Here is a 21819-nt window from a genome sequence, read left to right on the forward strand (position 1 = left end):
GGCTTTCTTCCAGTCTTCAGGCATCTCTCACTTGTTCTCCACAACCTTTCAAACATGATGGAGAGTGGTCTAGAAATAACATCATTCAGCTCCCTCAGTACCCATCAGTGCATTCCGTCAGGGCCATGGACTTGTGGATGTCAAATTTCCTTAAATGATCTCTGACACGATCCTCCTTGACCAAGGGAAAGTCCTCCTTTCTCTGGACTTTCTATCTTGTCTCCAGGGTCTGAGATTCCTGAGGGCTTGTCTTACCAGTCAAGATTGAAGCAAAAAGGCGTTTAGCAACTCTACCTTCTATGTATCCTTTGTCACCAGGGCACCCACCCCATTCAGCAGCTAAACCACTGGATAGCTGTGACATGACGGCTCTTCCAAATTCTTGCTAAATTGCAAGGATGAGCTGTAGAGTTCAGATCTGTATTTTTCTGAGACATGGGTAATTTCTGTTTTTGCTCCTGTCCCATATGGAATGAAATCCATCTCCGTTGTATGCCGGGAGAATAAATAAAATGGATATAAACCATAGAAACTATGGAAGACCATAAAAGCCTAAGTGAAACATTCATCTGGTTTGGTATTGCATAGTACTTATGAGGGTGTAAGGTTTTACTAAGGTACTTTTTATGTGATACAAATTACTTGATTACAAGTTACAGATTATCACACTTTTAGAAGGCCCCATAGCCTAACGCACTCTCTTTCTTTGTAATCACTGGAGCTACAGTTTTTTGGTTTTTTTTTTAGGACACAGAAAAATGGTACTTCAAAGACATTATGTGTTCCTGCATGCTTTAATAATGGCTGAAATTAAAAACTGAACTTTTCCTTTGCTATGTGAATGGCAAACGATGCACTTCCAGACTGTGATCTCTCTCAGATGATGTTATTTGTGTTTACATATTCAGAAGCACAAAAAAGGACAAAGCAGGACTCATTGTTCTCAGTCTAACTATCTTCAGTGTGTGAAGAGGTATTGTAAATGTGCTAATGAACAAATGAAAATTCAGCATTGTTCAACAAGACTGTTTTCTAATAATTCAAATCTCTTAATGAGATATGGAGTAAATTCTCACTTTGGCACTTGTACACAATTCCCACTGATTTCAAAAGGAATTATGTTACACACATCAAGGGAAGAGCACCCCTTAGGAAGAGCTTCTGAAAGACTGTGAATTGATTCTTGTTTAGCTATTCCAGAAACATGAATGGATAAAATAATCCGGGTCCCAATTCATCTCTAATTTAAGCTTTGGTAAAGCAGAAGTAATTTAGTGGCTGCTAGTGGGGTAGAAAAGTGGAGAATCAGGCAGAGGAATTTCTAATTATGAAGCAGATAAAAACACTAGTTCTCTGCTCACGGTTTTGTACAATAGGATTTGAATAATTAATTATACAACACTAAATTCATATAATAATTATTGAGGTAGTTAAGTCATTTAAAATACAGTTGCAAAACAGATATTTTACAGATACTTTCATTTTCCTTTCTCTTTTAAATTTCGTTTTACCCATGTAGCATTTTACTGATACTAACTGGCAAACACAGAGCTCAGACACATTCTGTTTTGTTTCAACACAACTGTACTGGGGCCATCTTTGGGTTGCCAGCATGTGGATCACAAAGAATCCACAGGGATCTAAATCTAGTGAAAGACCACCCTATCAGAGAATAAGTATAGATTTACTGACTATGCCCATAACCACGTACAGAGACACACTCACTGGATGTGTAAAGAAATAATTAGTCAAAACACTTTGTTTACAGTATACGGGAGTAAGTATGCTTGTTGATATGATGCATAAAAATACAAGTTTGCTACCTGTTTAGCAAATTCAGTTTCTTATTCTCCAGTTACGTGATGTCCAAAGTTTGCCTTCTGTAATCATATTTGTGTTAAATATGTATGCAGTAAAATGACTAAGGATTATTTTCCCAAACTTCAGTTTCCTGCTGTAGTAAGTTGGATATATGTATACGTTTTTAACTTATTTTGCAGACTTTCCTGAAGGGAAGTACATACTTGATTCCATTTTCACAGGACCATATTGATTTTTTACTTGGCAAAACATTTTTAGTCAACACCAACTCTGCATCTCAAAGTACACTGCAATTCCTGTATCGCAATCTTAATTTTTTTTATTTTATTTTTTTTCCCAATTTTCAATTGCATTTTCAATTTTACGTTACAAGTATTGAAAGACTTGTAATCTGTCATGAGACCTACTCTTCTATAGAGTAATGAGAAAATCCAAATTCAGAGTCACTAAGTAATGTGTCTCAGAAAAAGAAATGTTCCAGTAAATACAGCAGATTATTTTTTTTCCCTGTAGAAAACTGTCATTTACAATATTATGTTTCATGTCATTTACACAGAGCGTCAGTCCACCCAAATATTTTAATGAAGATTTACCATTCTGTTTTAAATGATGATGATACAGATTAGGGTTTTTTTCCTATTCTCCAGAACACTTTGGTACAGGAGCATATGACTAGGCAGAGTGGACTGACCATGACAGGCAACTCGGTAATAGGATCTGCAAGATATCATGAGAGAATTAACAAATCAAATGGAAGTGAATTACACTCATAAGAAAGAGTTTGTTAGTAAGGAAGCACGAGCTTTTAGCTTTTGCAGTAATATTTGCAATGAGGTGGAATATAATACATGAGAGAAAAAAAATCCCAAGTCTTATTCTACTGAATTTATTAATAATTAGCCATTGCTATCTCCACAGTGAGGCACAGCTTGATAGGAATAATAAATCAGCACTGTTTTGGGTTAGTCATTTGTGGTTTGTAAAGCAGACACACCATTGAATACTACTAGTACAAGACCTTCGGAAGAAGCTGTGAATCATGTAATCACTTAGGTTGGAAAAGACCTCTAAGAACATCTGGTCCAGCCTTTAACCCGGCACTGCCAAGTCCACCACTAACCCACGTCACTAAGCACCACATCTACACGTGTTTTGAAGACCTCCAGGGATGGTGACTCAACCACTTCCCTGGGCAGCCTGTTCCGATGCCTCACAGCCCTTTGAGTGAAGAAATTCTCCCGAACACCCAACCTAGACCTCCCCTGGTGCAACTTGAGGCTGTTTCCCACTTGTTGCTTGGGAGGAGGCTAGCCCCCACCCACTGCAGCCTCTTTGGAAATGCATGTGGAGAAAGATGGGGTCTCCCCCGGTCCTTCGCGGCTCGGCTCGGCTCGGCTCGGCTCGGCTCAGCTCGGAGCCGGGCTCCGAGGCCGAGGGCAGCGTGTCCGGCCGCCAGGTCTACCCGGTGCCCGTAGACAGCACCCCCCCCCGGCCCAAATTGCCGCGCGGCCTGACGTCACCACCCGCGGCGGGCGTGGCAGTGGGGGGCGTGGCCTCGGTGGGCGTGGCGGGGTGGGCGTGGCCGCGGGCGTGGGGCTGGCGGGAGCGCATCGCGGCGCGGCGCGGGGCTGCGGGGCGCGGAGCGGAGCGGAGCGGGGCTGCGGGGCTCTGCCCGCCCGCCCGCACCATGGAGGAGTTCCTGCAGCGCGCCCGCTGCCAGCTGGTGAGTCGCGGCAGCGGGAGCCCCCTGGCCTGCCGGTCCGGGTGGGTGGGTGGGTGGGCAGGGAGCTCGCGACCTCAGCGCCGTGTGGGGCGCGTGTTGGGGATGGGGATGCCCTGATCGCTGCCGGCACTGTGATTATTGCTGAATAATGCCGGGGTGCGACGCTGGGATTGCGTGCTTGTTTGCAGGGAGTTCGGGATGTATCAAGTTGCGTGGTTGCACAGGGGAAGAATTATGCCAGAAGGCGCTGCAAAACTGACATTTCTGTGGCCCGAATGTATGGGACGAGTTTGGATAGCAAGACTTAACAGGAATCCGCAAGGGTGGTTAAAGACCGACTCCATAATTGAGTTTCAGCAGCTGTAGGTACTTAGTATCGTGCTAGCAGGCGTGCAGGTTTATGTGTCCTGTTGTCGGATGACTCTTGGTGGGGCTGTGCAAAACTGCAGCATGTTTATCCTGCTTGCAGTGCCTGATAGTCTGGCCCCAAGTAGTGGGAGCTATTCTCCCCTCTATATACAGTGTAAAAGCGGGATGTTTTAAAGTCTGTTGTGGTCTCATGCCAGCTTGTTTCTAACTGTGAGGACTGGTACCCGTGCAAAACTCAGTTTCACAGTTGTTACCTTTCATGGGCTGCCTTTACTTCTGCCAGCCATCACATTTCTAGTAAGTAGGTACAATTACAGGACAAATTATAGGCTAGTAAGAAACCCTCCCTTGCTGCCAGTCTTTCCTTGTAGTTCTTGGGGCCTGGGACTCCTGTGCTTGCAGAGGTGGGTCCCCCATCCTCCAGAGAATTGCTTGTACGTAACAAAATGTACATAACTAAACCTCATTGTAGATAATTAGAATATCAGGGCCTTCCCTGTTTTATAGCTCTGTTATGAATCTTTGGAGACTGAGCAATTGTAAAACAAAGATCCCATTCTCCTATAGCCATCATGCTCTGTATGTAATATGTAAAAGAAAGTTTATTATACCATCTTTGGTTATCATACATATATTAGAAGTATTAGAGAATGAAGCCAATTTTTAGAGGAATGGTAAAGTAGAAGATAAAGTCCCTTGGTGGATCCGTTAATATTTAACTATGTTGGCATATGTAAAGGAGTAACATGAACTGTTTATCCTTGATCATATGTTGATTGTACGCCAGCTAAATTGCTTTACTATGTCTTTTTAGGAACTTGCAAAGAAAGTGTTTCCCTTACATTTTTATCTAAGCAGCATAAACTTCAGTAGTCCTGTTAAGAGATACTGCATAATGCAGTTATAAATACTTAATACATTTTCCCATTGGTATTTTGTATATTGCAACCTTTGAACTGAAGTTTTGATTTTGACAAGTTTTCTGCTTGAGTATATTGAAGGTGGCCTCACTTAATATTAGTAATAGAAATTGTTTTTCTTACGATAGCAGTCTTCTCTGCACCATAAGTAAACAGCAAGCGCTAAGAACAACTAAAAGTATGTACTGCATTAATCTTTCTGAATAGCTGTTGATAATCAGAAAGGAGTTGTCTAGAAAACTAGAATCTGAAGAAGTCCATGGACAGTAAAAAATATTATTTAATTTAGATGGTATGTAGAGAACTACAATTAAATAGCAGCAATTCCTGCAATGTGGGGCTTTCAAAAGAAATGTAAACATCTCTTTGTATCTCCTGAACTGTGGGAGAAGAATGCATGTTTTGGAGCAGTCTCCTCTACAGGAGGAGCACTGGGGGGGTCTTTCTGACCATGCTGTCTTCTTGTATGTGTGTGCCAAGTGTGGCTGGAATGAAGAAGAGGGATCTGGACATGAGAATGTTCAGTTCAGAAAAAATTTATAAGTCTTACAGGTCGACTTCAACTCACTGTTTTAGTTTGTACCACATGAGCATGAAGAATGCAATTCAGAGCAGCATTCTGCTGCAGAGAAGGCTCATGACACTTTTTCCTCCCTTTCTTGGTCAAGGCTTTTGTGGGAAATCTTTCTCTGCTGATAGAAGCTAGCAGTAGGCTGGGGCAAAGAAAGGGCTATGCCTAATTTGCTACCAATGTAAGGTAGTGCTGTGTGGGTAAATGGGTGGATGTCTCAGAACTGATGAGCTGCTGTGTGTCACCCTGCTACTGCAGCCCTACCTGTGGAAGACACTAAAGCCCTGCAATTATATCTCAGAACCTGGATGATGCCAGTCTTACAACATTAGTATTTCACACCATGGTTAGTCTTACTGGTACTAGTCTTAACTGATTGCAGTTACTTACTGCAACTGATTGCAGTTACTTACTGGTACTAGTCTTAACTGATTGCAGTGTTCTGACTACATGAGTACTACTCAGCATGAGTACAGGAAAATGTTCTTTACTCATAAACAATAGCTACAGACTATGCCAGAAGAACAAATGCTCCAGACTATGCAGGGGAACCTATTACTGCAAGTGCTTCATCATTCATTTGGCTCTGGCTCCAGCTACAACATTAATCAAGGCTGTTTTTCTACATGGAGCAAATTCCGGCCTAGGAATATACAACAGAAAGGACTTAAACTTGTTGTTTTCTGAGACTCTTCCTCTTAGCAGAGAGGAAAATTCTCTACATATTATAAAGTGAAGTCTCCATTAGGCTTTTCCTTCTCTAAAAGCAATTAATTTTGCTTTTATGACTTTCCATGTAATCACAGAATGTTTTCAGTAATTTTCAATATAGATTTTTAAACTTGCTGTGTATAGTCTATGTAAAGTCAAGGAGAGAGAAGGTTGGAGCGCAGAACGTGGCAGAATATAAATAGTTGCTGCATTGATGTTTCCAGGTATTTGTGGTTCAGTCCTGCAAGTTTCTTGCAGTCTTTCCCAAGTATGGTAGAAATGTGAGAACAAGAGATACTAAGAGACCACAGGTCCTTCGCAACCAATGTTTTGTCTTGGCTAACAGAAGATTATGAGCAGTAGAATATACTTTTATTTGCTGTTTAGGCTTTGAAAGCTTAGCTCAAAATTTGTGTCTGAAATAATACATTAGCCACAGCTACAGCCAGTTGTCTAGGTTTGCTATTTGTTTGTTTTTAAAGTGCATTTATGCTTTGGCTTCTCACAAAATCCGAGACAGTGAGTTTTACCTTTTTATCACCTGCTCTGTGTGGTAAGGAAAACCCCCTTTTGTTTGTTACGCACCATCTACCTGACAGTTTTAATGGGTGTTCTGTGGTTCTTATGCCTTGAATAAGTACAAGTATTTTTTGTTCACTTTCTCTGTGATATTTAGTTAAATATTACCATACCTCTCTTTTCTTCTCCCAAAACATTTCCAAGCTAATGTTTTCTATTGTCTCTTCTTATGTGAGTACTGATCTATCGCTCTGATCATCCTTGTGGTCTCTCTCTGAAGATTTTGTAATTTTATTAACCCTTTGAAAGTTGTGGAGCCCAGAATTACCTGCAGTATGTAAGGCACAGTAGTATATACATATATACAGTAGCGTAGCAATGTTTCAGGCTTTTTCCCTTTTCTTAAGAGTTCTTGATAGTCTACTATCAAGATTTATTTATTTTACTGTCAGTAAGCAATTTTCTGATTCTTTTAGAGTATTATCCGCAGTGGATGTGTGATGCCTTTTCTGCTTAGTAATACCTAACTTAAAGCCCATCTGACTGTGTACCTAAATAAGTTAAAACACAGAGGTGGCTTTGTTTCCTTACATTCTTTATAATCTGCGCTTTTCAGATGTCATTTTCATTTACTATCTTATTGCCTAGTCCCTCAGTGTCATGAGTCCTTGTTGCAGCTCTTGTAAGCAGCTTTAGATTTGACTTTCCTGAATAATCTGGTATTGTCTGCAGTTTTTGTCACCTCATTATTTGCCTGCCTGACCTACTGGAATTATATTATTTATTATTTATGGATATGAAGAGTGGCACATATCCTATCATACATCCTTATAGAGAGTCCTTCACAGACATTTTCCTTCATTATAGAGAATTGACCTTTCCTGTTCCTGCCCTCCTTTTCCATAACTTTTAGTTCTTTATTAACCCATGGGAGAATGTAACCCTCCCCGCCCCCCCTTTCTTTGGGGATTTAGTTTCTTTACTAGCCTCTAGGAAGCTTGTCAGTAGCATTTCCGTAGAGCTAAGTACAATGCATTGACTACCCTGTTCTTATTTCATGCCTGTTGACTTATTCAAAGAACTTTAAAAGATTTTGTAGAAAAATGTCATGCTTCACAAAATCTCGTTGTCTCTTTCCCAGGATATTATGTTGTTGATATGTTTGACGGAAGATCAGTCTGTCTCTCTCTGGGTTAGACTGTTTCAGGCACAGCTAATCTCTCAAGTGGGAGAGGAGTGGCTGGTTGATCAATACATCATTTTGTATAATTCAGTTACAAAAATAGATCAAAAGCGTAAGGTTTCAATGATGTAATTTCACAGTAATTGTCAGAATGTTTATCAGAATGTTAAAGGCAATTAAATAGAGAAGTAAAAATTCAGAAATTATTTCAATAGTCGTTATCTGATGTGAAATACTGTGTGCTGCATGAGTTAGCAAAGTTTGATTGTTTACAAGTATTTCCACATTCCTCACACAGTTTGCAGTGAAGCTGAACGACCGTGAGAAGGTAAATCAAAGGAGTCTGTCAAGAAAGAAACTGTAGGAATTAAAAAACAAAACATACAAACAGTACCAACAACAAAACCAGAATTCCCCTTGGAAGATGCTAAAACAGTGGCAGGCAGCCAGTGCTTATTCCCTGGCCTTAGGTCTGTGCTCATTGGAGAGCCTAATGCTTCATATCGTGGCTTCAGGGAAGTCAAAGAGGACAGAATGAGCCCTGGAAAGGGCTTAATGTGCAGATGATACTGATATACCCACACACTGCAGCAAACTGCTTCAAACTAGCAATTGAAAGATGGCCCTCCCTCTGCAGAGAATAGTAGATTAGCTGGGGAAATAATCTTTCCAAATGCTGTGTCATCTTCAGCAGTTAGCAGTACTTGGATAAAAAAAAAGAGCCAAACAAACTTCAAGTTCTTTTAATCCCTTGCTGCTGTAAGAAAAGAAGCTATAATGCTAAACCGATGTTATAGCTGGCAGAATAATACGCGGTGCAAACAGAGTATTATGCCCCCAGAAATACCTGCCCAGAAAAAAAATTGACTGTGACTGGACATTTTCCAAAGTGAGGGCCAGACCCGTGACCAGGGAGATGCACATCAGAATTTCCTAAAAGTCTTCTACAGTACTGCTTTGATGGCTGTGAAAAATGAATTCTGTGTTTCTAAGTCAAAGAAGTTAAAAGAACAGTTACTGATGATGGCATGACTTGAACAGATTTATGTGACCATAGTTTGAAAACAAGCTGAGTCACTTACATGTTTATTCATATTGCCTTTTATCTGCCAATCTGGAGTTTTGTTATCAGTGATAGCTAGTGCTTACTTTGAAAAAAAAATATTGATTTTTACTGGAATGAGGTGGTGGCTTTATGGGAAAGAAATAACATCATAGAAGTGAATTGGAAGTTATTTTCATAGAAATTGTTAAATCTATCTAAACAAAGAGGTTAAAAAAAAAAAAGCTTTCACATATTAACTGAAGGAATCAAGTCTAACCCTCTCGTGTATCTTCTTTGCATTAGTCCAGCAGCACACAGAGGATTTGACTCCATTTAGCAGGACACTTAGAGTATGTATAGAATTAAGAGTATGGATGATGATAAATAAATAAAAAATTGCAAAAAGCTTGATAGAAGCTTAATAACAAGAAAATATTTCCTGAAAATGAGGTATTCTAGCTACAAGAGCAGTCTTCCAAAGAAAGAAGAGGAAGCCGCTTCTTAAAAGCAAACCAAAATAAACCTTGATTTGGATGAAAACTACTTTAAAAAACAGCCTACAGTTGTAAGGAAAATATACTGAATGATTTAATAGCTTTTTACAGTTCCAGTAAAGTCACGCAGACTACAAATACACAGCAGAAATTTTAGAAGTGAAAATGCTTTTCCTCATGGATTTTTTTTGCATTTGGAGGACAGAAATAATATATATTTTTTAAACAATAGTCTATTTTTCTCAGCTTTTATCCTTCTCTGGTGTAGTAATATCCTCTCATTTGTTACAAACACACACACAGAGACATTGGAAGTGGAAGAATAAAGCACATCTTAGTGAATTTTCATCGAAAGTGCTGAAGTACATCAGAACAATCAAGATGAGGCAAAATTCTATCCTGAATAACTTTCTGGGTGTTGAATCATTTGTATAGCTGACATATTATGCTCACTGTTCTGCACAGAGCTAAATCCCAAAGTCATCTCAGTGCTCTAAAAGTCAATTTACTAAGGTATTGTGCTACGCATACTTGTGTTGCTGTGGCATTAACCAGGATCCAATTTTGCTAGAAGCTAAGCAAATACATTGTAAACATTCAGTCTCTATTTTAAAGAGTCCCTAAAGTAAGTTGGAAGCCTGAAGGAGGAAGCAGAGAAATCCAGGGCAGTAGCAGGTTGGTAATATGTAGGTGTGACAATGTTCACATATCCTAACCTATTTGTTCGTGTTTTGTCCAAGAGCATCTTTGAGTGAGAGTTTGAAAAAGGAAGATGGTAGGGAAATGTGTCTTTAAGTGTGGGGACAGCATGGGAGGAAACAAGAAGGTCTGATTCCTCTTTGTTATTGACCAACTGGAGATAAAAATTAACATTTCATTGTTGAATAGGAGATGGTAGATGAAGCAGAGGAAGGTTTATAAAGGTTAGAAAATGTAGGTTAGAGAGTCTACTCAAAGTGGCAGACCAAGGAGATCTGGCGGTAGAGGCATGCATGGCTAGAGCCAATATGGTGGCTCTGGGGAAAGATGTTTCACAGCAGGGTTCTGGGAGCTGCCAGAGTGCCTTTGCTGGAGCCAAAGAGCACTTCTGTGATTAAACAACCAGGTAACGACAGCCCAAGTGTCAGCTCTGAGGGGAGACAGGAGAGGCAGATCAGAAAGAAAACCTGCAGGACGTGGCAATAGGCAGGATGGGAGCCGGGGTATGTGTGTGTCTAAACTGATCGTGGCACCAAGATGGTGGGCCTGGGTGATGGGCACCACAGTTTTGTTACTCCCTATATGTTTATATATGTCCGTGTGAGAGAGTTGTGGAGAAAAGGGGAAAGGGGTGAAAGCTCTGCTTGAGCCATGCCAAGTTTGAGTTTATGGTGAGGTTCTGGTGTGGAGAAAGTGTGGGATTTTGAAAGGGTCAGACCCTGGTCAGAACCAAAACCCTGCTTGTCATCCTGCAGTTCTGGGGGTGGTCAGATTCAGTGCTTCAGCGACTTGGTAACATTCTGGTTTTGTTCTTTTTCTCCAAAGAAGATGGCCTGGTGCCAGCAGGTCCTTAACAACCAGAATGACATCACTTGCTCTAATGAGATGCTAATAGATTGCAGCATGGTAAGGACGGTGGACTGGCAGTGAGAAGGTTAGGAACAAATCAGAGACGAGTGACATCTTGATGATGTCAGATGGTTATCCTTCCTTGTTTGTGGTGTCATTTGACAATAAGGGAACACGGTGTAATAGACCTAATAGATCTGATGTGCTGGCCCAGTTCCATTTTGCGCAGTCATAACCTGCTTTTGTAAAATCCCCTCAAGCCTCAATTTATCAGTCTTAGGCCTCCTTACGTCAACTACTGTCTAGAGTACAGTGTAATTTTGCAGTATAATTGTTTGATATGACTTACCTGTTTTGTACTCTTCGGAAATTCTGCTAGATTTTGGTAGCAATAATTATATTTATCCCTTTTGATAATTGACACAGTTCTGATTCTGTTTTAAGTCTTCTGTGTGGAAGTGGCTATGTGTACAGCACCTGACACAGACTAGCCAAGTTAGCTGTTGAACCAGCCTTTGACTGAGTGACAGACCATCACACTGGAGTGACCTTTTCCCTAATGGTTAATCTTATTGTACAATGATTACATTGTGATACAGAACATATGAATTATTGTAGTTAATAAATACTTATTTGCCTTTTTTTTTTTAATAGCGACTGAAAAAGTCATGAGCAAAGTTGAGTTCTTTCAAGGAAGAAGAAACATCTGAAATGTTTCTTCAGATTCTACCATGACTCACAGAAATAAGTGGAGACACAATCTAGCTGCCTCTAGTGGTGGCAGAGAAGGGAGATTCTGCATGATGAACCTTGTATACTGTTCAGCAGTCATTGGGTTAGCAGGAAGAGAACTCTTTTTTTTTTTTTTGTGAGAAGCAGAATTACTCTGTTTGGAGTATATTTGACTTTTCAGAGAAGCAGCAACAAATGGTAAACTTTAAAACACTTGGAGGCCTAAATATAGACAGTTGGCAAATGATCAGTTGACTGCTTCAGCAGACTTTACTTAACAAGGGTTTTAACACTCAGTCAAAGTCATTTGCAGGCATGGCAGGATTACAGCTGAGTCAGAAGGAACACAGTGATAGGTTAACTTTTTAGAAAAGTACACTTCTATTTTTCGGTAGTGCATGTATGCAGTCCACAGAAACTTTATGTTTATTTAACTAGTTTTGTCACACGTAAATCTATTTGAGACTTTATCTTGAGCGTTCATATACCCAGAAGAGCAAATGGCCTTACATGGTTTCAGAGTGTGTTGCGCATTTAAGAGGTTTATGTCTGTATGAAATTTTGGAAAGGTTAGCCTGCTAGGTTCCTATATGTTTTTTATACATTTGAGGTAGATAGTCCTACCAAGTTGAAAGAACACGAATGATTTCAAAAACAGTTTCACTTCTGGCTTGTCTGTTTTGGTATTAGTTTTTGTGTTGCCTCGAGTTTTTTGATCATTTAATGCAGCAAGCATAAAAATGAAAAATATCCATCTAGTTGAAAGAACCGTCAAAGTTCTTTCAAAAGAGAGAAAAAAACGTCAAAACAAAGCAAATTCTTTATTTCTTCTCCCCTGTCTCTCCCCCTCCCCCCCCCCCCCTTTTTTTTTTTGGTACAGATTGACTTAGCTATCTCTTTTTAACTTAGTTGGAGCAATAGCTGAAATAGTAGTTATGGTAATTTTTTCATTAGCAAAAATATTGTAATTCAAGTTTACCATATTCACAGACTTTTTTTTACTTTTTTTTTTTTTTTTTCCTGAGGGGCTAGACATGCAAACTCATATAAAAACAGTTAGCTTTGTGCAGCTTTCTGGAATCTGTTCCATTCTTTGAGAATTTGATGTACACTAGAACTTCAGCATTGGCAGTTTTAGGAAGAAAAAGAAAAGGCAGTGGCATCATTTATTTTTTTCGAAATGTGATATAACTGTGGAAACAGCTTTAAAGCATTCATTCCAGATATGAGACAGTAGTGCAGCTTGGAGTTCTAGTCTTTCATCTCCAGAGACATGGACTCATATCCTGTTTTAGATCACATGTGAAAACGAGTTAAGTGGTCTAATCTTGGAAACTATTTGTTCACCTCTCAAAATCACTGCACAGTTTTCAATTGACAACTCTTTTTGCAAATTATAATGCAAGTGGTAGAAGAATTTCTAAGCTTGAGTCTGAAGTATTTTGGTTGATCTGTTTTACAAAGTTTGCAGAACAGCTATTTGAGCCTGTCTCAATATCAAAGTGTTGAACCTTCGTTTGAAACAAAACAAAAACCCCATCAACTTAACAGCTCCTCCTGCTGTGCGAGAAATGGGTCAGTTACAGTCTCATCACTTGAAAAAAAAATTTACAGATTCTAAATAAAATACAAATTACAGTTAACAGAGAAAATGAATTGTTCTAAAGAAATATTTTTAGTTAAGTGTAGGTAAGTATGAAGACTATGAAGTCTGCTTGACTGAAAATGCTGAGATCTTGATTTCTGGAAATTGAAGAAGTTAAAGTATGTGACTTACTTGATATGGAAATAGTTTATATGTCATTTCTGTATTCTATATCTATGTCCATATAAAATAATTCAAAAGTGTCTCTTTACCAAAATGTCTGTGGTGGTACAAACCATTGTTTAAGAAAACTTTCAGGCTTTTTATTGAATTTTTTATTTTGGTTTGTTTTCTTGTAGAACTTGTAGAACTAATTTGAGACCATATTCTTGCCTTGCAACTTTTCTTTTAGGGTGGGAATTTAAATTCTTCTCTGTGTTACAGTGGTCAAAATAAGAAGTAATTGCAATTGTGATAGCATTTAGTTTATACTGTAAAAGCAAGAGGGGCTGTTTTCAGTATGTTAAAATCAAACACTGAATTTAAAAATGCTCTGTTTTCTTGCTCACGTTTATAGCAGATGAGTTTAAATTGTGCTTTCTGGTTCTCCTCAATTTCGTACCTTTTAGAGATGGAAAAGGAATGAAATACTTACTTTTCTATTCCCTTTTCCCTCTGTTTTCTCCCTTCTTTTTCTCTTTTCTGTACTACCAGTAGCATATTCAATGATCAGAACCATAATATTGCAATATGGCCTTCAGGAGTAGGGGCATACATACCAATGTATGTGAAACTAATATAGTCTCACAGTAAATTTCAACAATGTCACTAATTTGTAGTACAAGTACTTTGTGATTTTCTGTAACCGCTTGTAATATTGCACATTGTCTTTTCCATGCCAGCAAATGAAGTAGATTGGTTCTTCTGAGCATTTTACAATGTTTAGGATAGATTGACCTTTTGGCATATGAACTGCCATTTTCTCTTCGACCTTACAACTTGCTGTCCATTGTGAGATAACCAGACAGCTTTTCTTGTCCGCCTGTAAGGTTATTTCTCTTTGCATCTCATTGTGCTGGAAAATAAGCAGGATTCTAAACAAGATGTGAAATTATATTCTAAATTTTTTAGCCCTGCTTAATTACATGTATCCTCCACTAAGTGCTTAATCATTTACCTTCTAAGCTAGTTAAATATACATTTTAATTCTTTGCACATCTCTGTTTTTCACAGCTTATATTGGTGCTGTTTGATACTGTGGAAAAAGCAACTTAGTAGCTGTATTAAGTAATGATTAAAATCTAGCTTCTTTCCTCCTAAACAGATAATGATTACTGATATTGAATTAACATTTGTCTAAAAGAGCAACAATGATTCTTTGCTTCCATAAATCAGAAGTGGTTATACAAATAAAGTTCATAGGTTGTCTAGAAACAAATAATTCTGCTAAAGAAATGTTGGGTTTATGGCAGAAAGCAGGAATAACCCAGGACTATTTCACAGCATTGTTTTGAGCTGTAGCAGCAATCCTGTGGTGCAGTAACAGAAGTTACAGTTGGAGTACTTTCCATCGTTTGTTCTGCCCAATTTGAAAGGTTAAAAGGTGATAGAGTAGATAGCATTCAAGGCATTGTAAGGTGAAAATATCTCTTAGGCACATGAAAATACCTGTTACTGACTTACTGCATTGTGAGAGCAATGGATGCTTTTAAGAACAGGCTTGGATTTTAATGTTTACAGTGAAAGTGACTGCATAGATCCTTTAGGTAGGGAGCATCAGCAAAAGAAGAAAAGCCAAGATAGAGGAAACTTGAAGGAAGGTGTAGTGACTGAATATGGCCGTACAATCGTATAACCATCTGTACCAGTTTTCACTTAGCCCCATATTGCTAAAATAGCACTTTCATCTAGCTTGTGCTCTCGCGCTGTCACTTGCATGCACAGAGAAGAACAAGCACTCTTTCTCTGTAAGTGGGTTAATGGACAAGGGAGCCCCTGGACAGTGTTCTGTGCCTTAAATGCCTAAACCCAGCGACAGTGCAAGGCTGGTTTTTTTTTTCTGAAATCCCACTGAACCAGCTGGGGATAGTGTTGTGTGTGTCCATGCTGGTGAACATATGTGCACTTGCATGCATGCTGTTGTGCAGCTTCCAACAGGCGCAACTGAAGTCAAAGTTGGGTGATGCACAAGGATTTAGCATGGTGTATTTTCCACTCATCTCTAGGAAGGCTTCTTCTAAAATGTGTTGAGGTGTGCAGCAAAATTCCTGAGGGGCCAGAGAAGATCTTGCAGAATAAGGCTGGTCTGGATGGCATCTTTCATAAGTATGAGAAATACTGTCCTCTTAAGGAAGTTCACACATCTAAAGAAAGGGGAAACTTGACATTCCTTATGCCCTCATTGTCTGCAGTAGCTTTTACATTTCTGACAAAACCTGTTTAAGATATAAGGTACTCTTAACGCTCTATTTTCACTTTGATTTGAAGGAGAACTTCTAGCTCTTCCTTTGAAACTAAAAGAAATCTGGGAACATAAGTAAGCATATTTTTGCAAGCTTTAATAAAAATCTGAAATAGGTTTGTTCTTTGATACAGTCATAATTTGACTCTTACTAATATTCAGCCTTGAAAATATACATCAGTATGTCATTAACAGATATAATCAGAACATCACAGATTCTTGAGAATGTATTAAAAGTAAACAGACTGTCGTTTTTAACAGGAAACAGAGGGAAAGCTTCGTCCCCCAGAGATGCTGGCAGAATCCACAGCTGCAGTAAACAGAACAGGTGACTGGATGTCACCGACACTGTGCACAGCTATAGCAGAAAGATCATTCATCTTCCAGTTAAGAAGATTTAGCCCTCACAATAAGCTATTCATCTATGACAATCTAGAGAAGCTAAGGAGTGGCGTGCTTTCTAATTCAAGTATGCTTGTTTTTTTCTTTGAGCAACAAGTCATTGTGCTTGTTTTGAGGACCCCTTAACACATTTCTGAATGTTTAGAAAGTAACCCATTATTGTGATAATTGGGTGTGAGTTAGATTGATAGGTGAAAGAGGAAAGAGCATGTTGTGTACACTGAGAGTTAGAAACCACTGCTTTAGTAAGAAGAATAACCAAAAGTGTGTGTAAGAGTAGTTAACACCTAGTGCAAGGGAATTTTCTTGGGGTTTCTGCATCTTTACAGAATATTTTGGTACTTAGAAGCCCTGTTGTATCCCTGTGCATTAACACCAAATACTATTTTGAACATGGTTGTGGTCTGACACTTTTAAGTTGGAATAGGTTGGGAGAAATCGTGGAACTTTATTTGGAATAGTTGGCAAGTTAGCAATACAGGTCAAAGCCAAGGACTGAAAACCACAAAAAGGAAAAAGGAGAAAAGTGAGAATTGGTGTGATAATATGAAGGATTTATTTACTGAATGCAGAAATGTCCCATTTGCTTCTTGGTCCTCTCAAGAATCTAAATAAACTGTGAAAGGCTGCCTTGAAAATTTCCTCCTTTCCCTATGCTTGCACACTCTGTCTATAATTTTTAGTTTCTATTGTTAGAGAGAGATTAATTTCAGGATCCCAGCTTTATATAATTGCCAACATTTCTGAGGGCATTTAATTAACGTAAATCAACATGCATAAAGTTTAAAATAGCTCAAACCCACTGAGCTTTAGTAAGTAGGTCTTTTTTTTTTCTTCTGAGCCTTTACAAATGCAGCTATGGATAGCTGTGCTGGGAGGCCAGAGAGAAATACAAATAAAAGGAGCAAATTGTCATTTGGAAATAGGAGGGTGTTTCCAAGCACAAAGACAGGTGTTTTCCCCTCCCTCTCCTCTTCGTTGGTGGTAGCTTCTGCCACTGCACTGCCTGTAAGAGGAGGGGTTTTCTATTTGCTATGAAGAAGGCTATGCTGAGACATGAGTTATTTCTAATTTTGACAGGTTGTTCTGTCATCCAACACCTAATGCTAAAGCTATCTAGTCTCTGTCGTAAAACACCTCTCTTGTAAGTGCATCTTTTGAAGTGTCTCTGGAGTACAGGTATCAGCAAGTCTGATTTTAGCTCTTTATCATCTGCTCTTTAATTGCAGAGATTAGAACCAAATCCTTGAATTGGTGTTGCTATCAGCGGGGAGAAAAAGGAAGAGACAGAACAGACATGGGATGTATTCTTTTTATTTACAGCTGGTAGTTTAAATGTGCTCAGTAAGTCAAATGTGATGTCTTCTGTTCCTGTCCTCAGGCCTGCATACCAGCAAATCAGGAGAAGGGTGGGAATTGAGTTGTCTTTAATTAGTTCTGGTTCTACAGTGCTGGTAATGAGGACAACCAGAGCAAACGTAGAGGGCCTGACCATATACCTTGCAATCTTTGAGGTGGGGATGGAAAACAGGATCCTTTGCTGTTTGTACACAGCTTCTATGTGGAATGTTAATTCCTAAGCAATTATGCCTTGTATTGAAAGCTTTATAAACTTATAGGGCAGTAGTTCTCTTATATTCCAGAATATTAAATAGCGTCTGGAGGATACACAGACGCTCTGTTCCTCTGAGCGTAACCACCTTATGTACCTGAGAATGTACATGCACATACCTATCCCTAGATGTGAAGGGTTCATAGGTCATACCTCTGGGCACATCTGCATCCACAATTTAACAGTCTTTGCCTTTTGACTCCACAGTAAAACTGCTCTTCATAGAGGTTACTGTAACATCACGTCATTACAAATATGTTAGGTTAGTTTCTTTTCTTCACAGTAATCTATATATCCTCTAAACCATAAAATGTGGGAATATTTTAAAATAGTGAAGGACATTTAGAAATTTAAAGTTACGTCAATATTTTCAATAATCTGGAGATGGAAGCTTGGCTAAATAATCATTCATACAGTAAAGTTCAAAGAAAGGACAAAGTTTGTTGTTTTTCTTCTACCAAGAGCAATAATAAGAAATTGAGTAAGTAGTTTGCCTTATTATTTCCACTAGCACAGCTTAGTGCTCTCTGACACAAGCAAAAATGTTTTGAAGGAAGTAGAAGAGTTTTACTATGTTTCTCCTAGAAAGCTGCTAAGCTTCATGCTGTTTCTGCAACTTTTCTTTTATTTGAGGTTCAGTTTGAGCTGTAATCGGTATTAGCGTCAGGTCTGTGGTGTTTGGAGAGTCAGTTGCACTTATGTTATATTAAAAAAAAAAAAAAAGGCACTTACATTCCTGGGAAATTGTTACCATACAGCTATGCTTAGTTCAGACAGAATTTCTGAAATGTGTTGCTTCCCCCCCCAGCATTTTCCTCCCTTGTTTTTCAGAGAATATATGTGGAGTCTCTGCTAATTTAATTTTTGGCTACTGACTGTCATTAGTATTGTTTAGCCAGGATGGATGAAGGACAGGGATGGTATCTGTCTTCTGTGTCCTGCAATTTAGAAAGTATTCAGACCCCCAGATCTGATTGTCTTTTTTTTTTTTTTTCTTTTCTGGGAGTTACATATTAATTAAGAGATTGTCATTTCAATATTTTCTATGTTTTTTGAACGTTTTTTTATGCTGAAGCATACCTGAAAAGAGAATACCATTCATGAGGAGCAGCTCGGTGTAGATTTCATTTAACTGCTATAAACTTCCCCCTTGTCATTACTCACGCTATTAATGTTAAGCTCTACTATACTTTGTATATTAACTGACTTCACAGACAGCCTGAAATCAAAGTAAAAAGTATCGGTTTCTCTTGCTAATGTTAACTTAAGCATGCTAAGCAGCCCAAATGCTTCACAATATACACTTCATAGCAGAACAGGTATTTTATGCCATGCTTGTGTTAAAGCATGTGTTTATGTTGCTATGTATATATCTTACACACTATTTTTAATGAAACAAATAAAAATTAAACTTTCTAATTTTATTTTAATTGGAACACTAAGATACAGTAATTGTTAGCATCATGGTTCCTCAAAGTAACAGCAGTCATTACAATGTATTTGTAATGCTGGCTTTAAAATCACAGGAATGCTGCATTCATATGACTTCCACATGGGGATGTGGATCTCCTTTGATAACCTTAATAGTCTGTTTTTGTCAGTAGACCTCATTCTCCAAATTTGATTCTCATGTATTTCTCTGCCAGTAATAGATGACTCAAATCACAAAGTCTCTGCAGTTTGGTCCTTGTATAAATTTAAACAGCTGACTGATCTGTTTGAGTGATCGGATAGTGGAATATCTCAGATCTTTTCTAAGTCAGTGTGTTTGTTCAAGACCTGATTTTTTTTTTTTTTTTTAATTCTGAAGTGGAAAGTAAATGTTGGTATTTATATATATGAACTCCATCTAAAGCCAGAGATGAAATGTTCATATAAGACCGTATAAAAATATTTTGCCACTATAGCTTAGGAGCTCCTCTTTGACTGATTCGGAGAAAAAATACAGTTCTTACTTAGCTGTTAAAAGAAAGGAAAGAATTATGCCCTGTTTCTTTTTAATAGACTTTCCTAATTCCATTAATGCTGAACAGATATCCTTTCAACAGCAATGCATGCCCTGCACATGCTTCCCATATAAGGGAAGGAAAGCTACGCATAGTTACTCCTCTTGTTCTTTCAGTTTAAAATACTTATTCTATGTAAAATGCTGTGTAATGGTGTTCTGATCTGCTGAGTTTTATGTAATTAACTAAGCAGAAATCATGAGCTAAAGAAATAGTAGACTGAGAACAGAGAGTGACCTTCCAATGTACTGCCATGAAATCATCAGCAGTTTCTAATTTAAAGTGTATTACCACTGTTCCTGTTCTGACAAGTGTCTAACTGGATGCTTGTCAATACTTCCAAGGGTGATGGATGTTTGTTTATTTTTTGAACACCTTGAGTACGAAAGAATTCTGGTTCATTTGTTGCAGCATTCTCATAATTAGGAGCACAGGAATTATCTTACTGGTACATACTGAATGTCCATTTGATGGAGTACGTTGTGTTGCCAGTTACTGATGTATGGTTTAATTACAAGCACACTCTAAATGCCCTATCAGTGTTCTTACACTGCGCAAGTAGTAAGTGTGGGTCTGGCTGCTGCATCAGGTATTTTGGCTTGCATTGATCTCTTTCATATACCTCATTTTTTTGTTTGTTTGTCTATTACTTTAATTTTTATTTATTCATTTATTTAGATTTAAGAACTTCTTTCTGTGCAAGAGATGGTCTATGAGGGTTGTTCTGCTCTCTGATTTTTTTGCTCCAGAATCACTTTGTAAGTTTAGAGCTCCATTATTTTGTGGATTTAAGGTATCAGCCTGAGAGGAAGCAGATTGTTCTTTGATAGCTTACATTTCTCCTCTTACCTTTGGACCCTTTGTTCTCAACTACAGCAGACAGAGAAATCAATGGATGCTGCTTTTTCTAACAGTGTCTTCTTCAGTTGAAAACCTAGAGCTTGAAGGTTCAGGAAAATCAAGCAAATCCCCGTGTGGGGTAGGCTGAAGATACCAGTATTCTCCATAAATGAGAAGTACATCATACTGCATTAAATAAAAAAAGTTACTGTTGATCTCATTGGAAACTGCCAATTAAAAATTACAGTTGAAATATCAATGTAATTATTTTGTTTGTCATAATCATATATTTTTTCCAAAATACTTGTTGTCTTTTGAATTAGCTAGGGCAGATTTAGGAGGAATGATGACTTCTCCATCTTGCTGTTAACTGAGAGAATTGTTTTGTACATTCCACCTCTTCATTTATAGTTTTGCTGAGTCTTGCTTAGTCTGTCATTAGTGTCTCTTCACATGTTAATTTGTCTACTTATTTCTATTATTTCTTCCTTCTTAATAAAATTATGAAATAATCCATTGTGAAAAGCTTAATCAAAATGGGTGAAATTGAGCCAAACCATAAACAATATATATCTGTCATAGGTGGGTTCCTTGTTCTTGTATTTTGTTTATGCTTACCCAGCTTTTTAAACAGAAATGAATGGTATGACATATCTTTAAAAAAAATGTTTTATAGCTTTGTAATGTAGACAGGGCTTCTACTGACTCTTAAATTAGACTTTAAATGATTTTGTCTATTATTTTCCATACTTTAAAGCAATAGTTGACATGCTTACCATGAAGATCATCTTTAATAATATCCACTCTCTACTTCTATAGAGAGAATATTTCGCTATGCTAAATACCTTTTACGAGACAAAATTGAACTGTGCCAAATAAAGTCTTGTCTTTAGTCAATACGCTCTTTACTATTACAGAAGCTCTTGCCTCTGTTGGATAGTGTATGGGGTTGATACATGCAATGACAATCAGCCTATTACTCTGCGTGAGAAAGTTTATTATGTTGCAGTTCTTGACAGCTCTTGGCTGTGCTGGATCATTTCCATGATGACCAGTAAAATTAATATTGCTTGTTCCTTTGGTTCTGTACCAATTGTCCTAGCTGCTTAGACACACGCATACTCTATATGAAGACAAGCCATTGTGAAATGGAGCTGAGGTTCAGAGAGGCTGTAATAATCATCGCCATAAATATTTGCAGTGCCATCTGTAAGTCAGTTCAAGGTGTCACTGGCACTATACAAGAGTAGTAAGACATGATCTTCACTTAAAATATG

At 38.3% G+C, this 21819-nt stretch overlaps 1 protein-coding gene across 9 annotated transcripts in view; it reads left to right on the plus strand.

Moving 5' to 3' along the window:
- The first annotated feature begins 3399 nt into the window (after positions 1-3399).
- The window catches only part of PRUNE2 (prune homolog 2 with BCH domain), a 139298-nt gene continuing 120878 nt past the window's right edge, over positions 3400-21819 (plus strand). For all 9 annotated transcript variants that reach the window (XM_080574511.1, XM_080574513.1, XM_080574512.1 and 6 more), the window contains exon 1: positions 3400-3544. In XM_080574511.1, coding sequence (XP_080430637.1) covers positions 3509-3544 — 36 coding nt within the window. In that variant the 5' untranslated portion in view covers positions 3400-3508. The remainder of the gene's footprint in view (positions 3545-21819) is intronic.

This window comes from Anser brachyrhynchus, assembly GCF_964034855.1.
Source record: "Anser brachyrhynchus genome assembly, chromosome: Z".
In the NCBI taxonomy this organism is placed as follows: Eukaryota; Metazoa; Chordata; class Aves; order Anseriformes; family Anatidae; genus Anser; species Anser brachyrhynchus.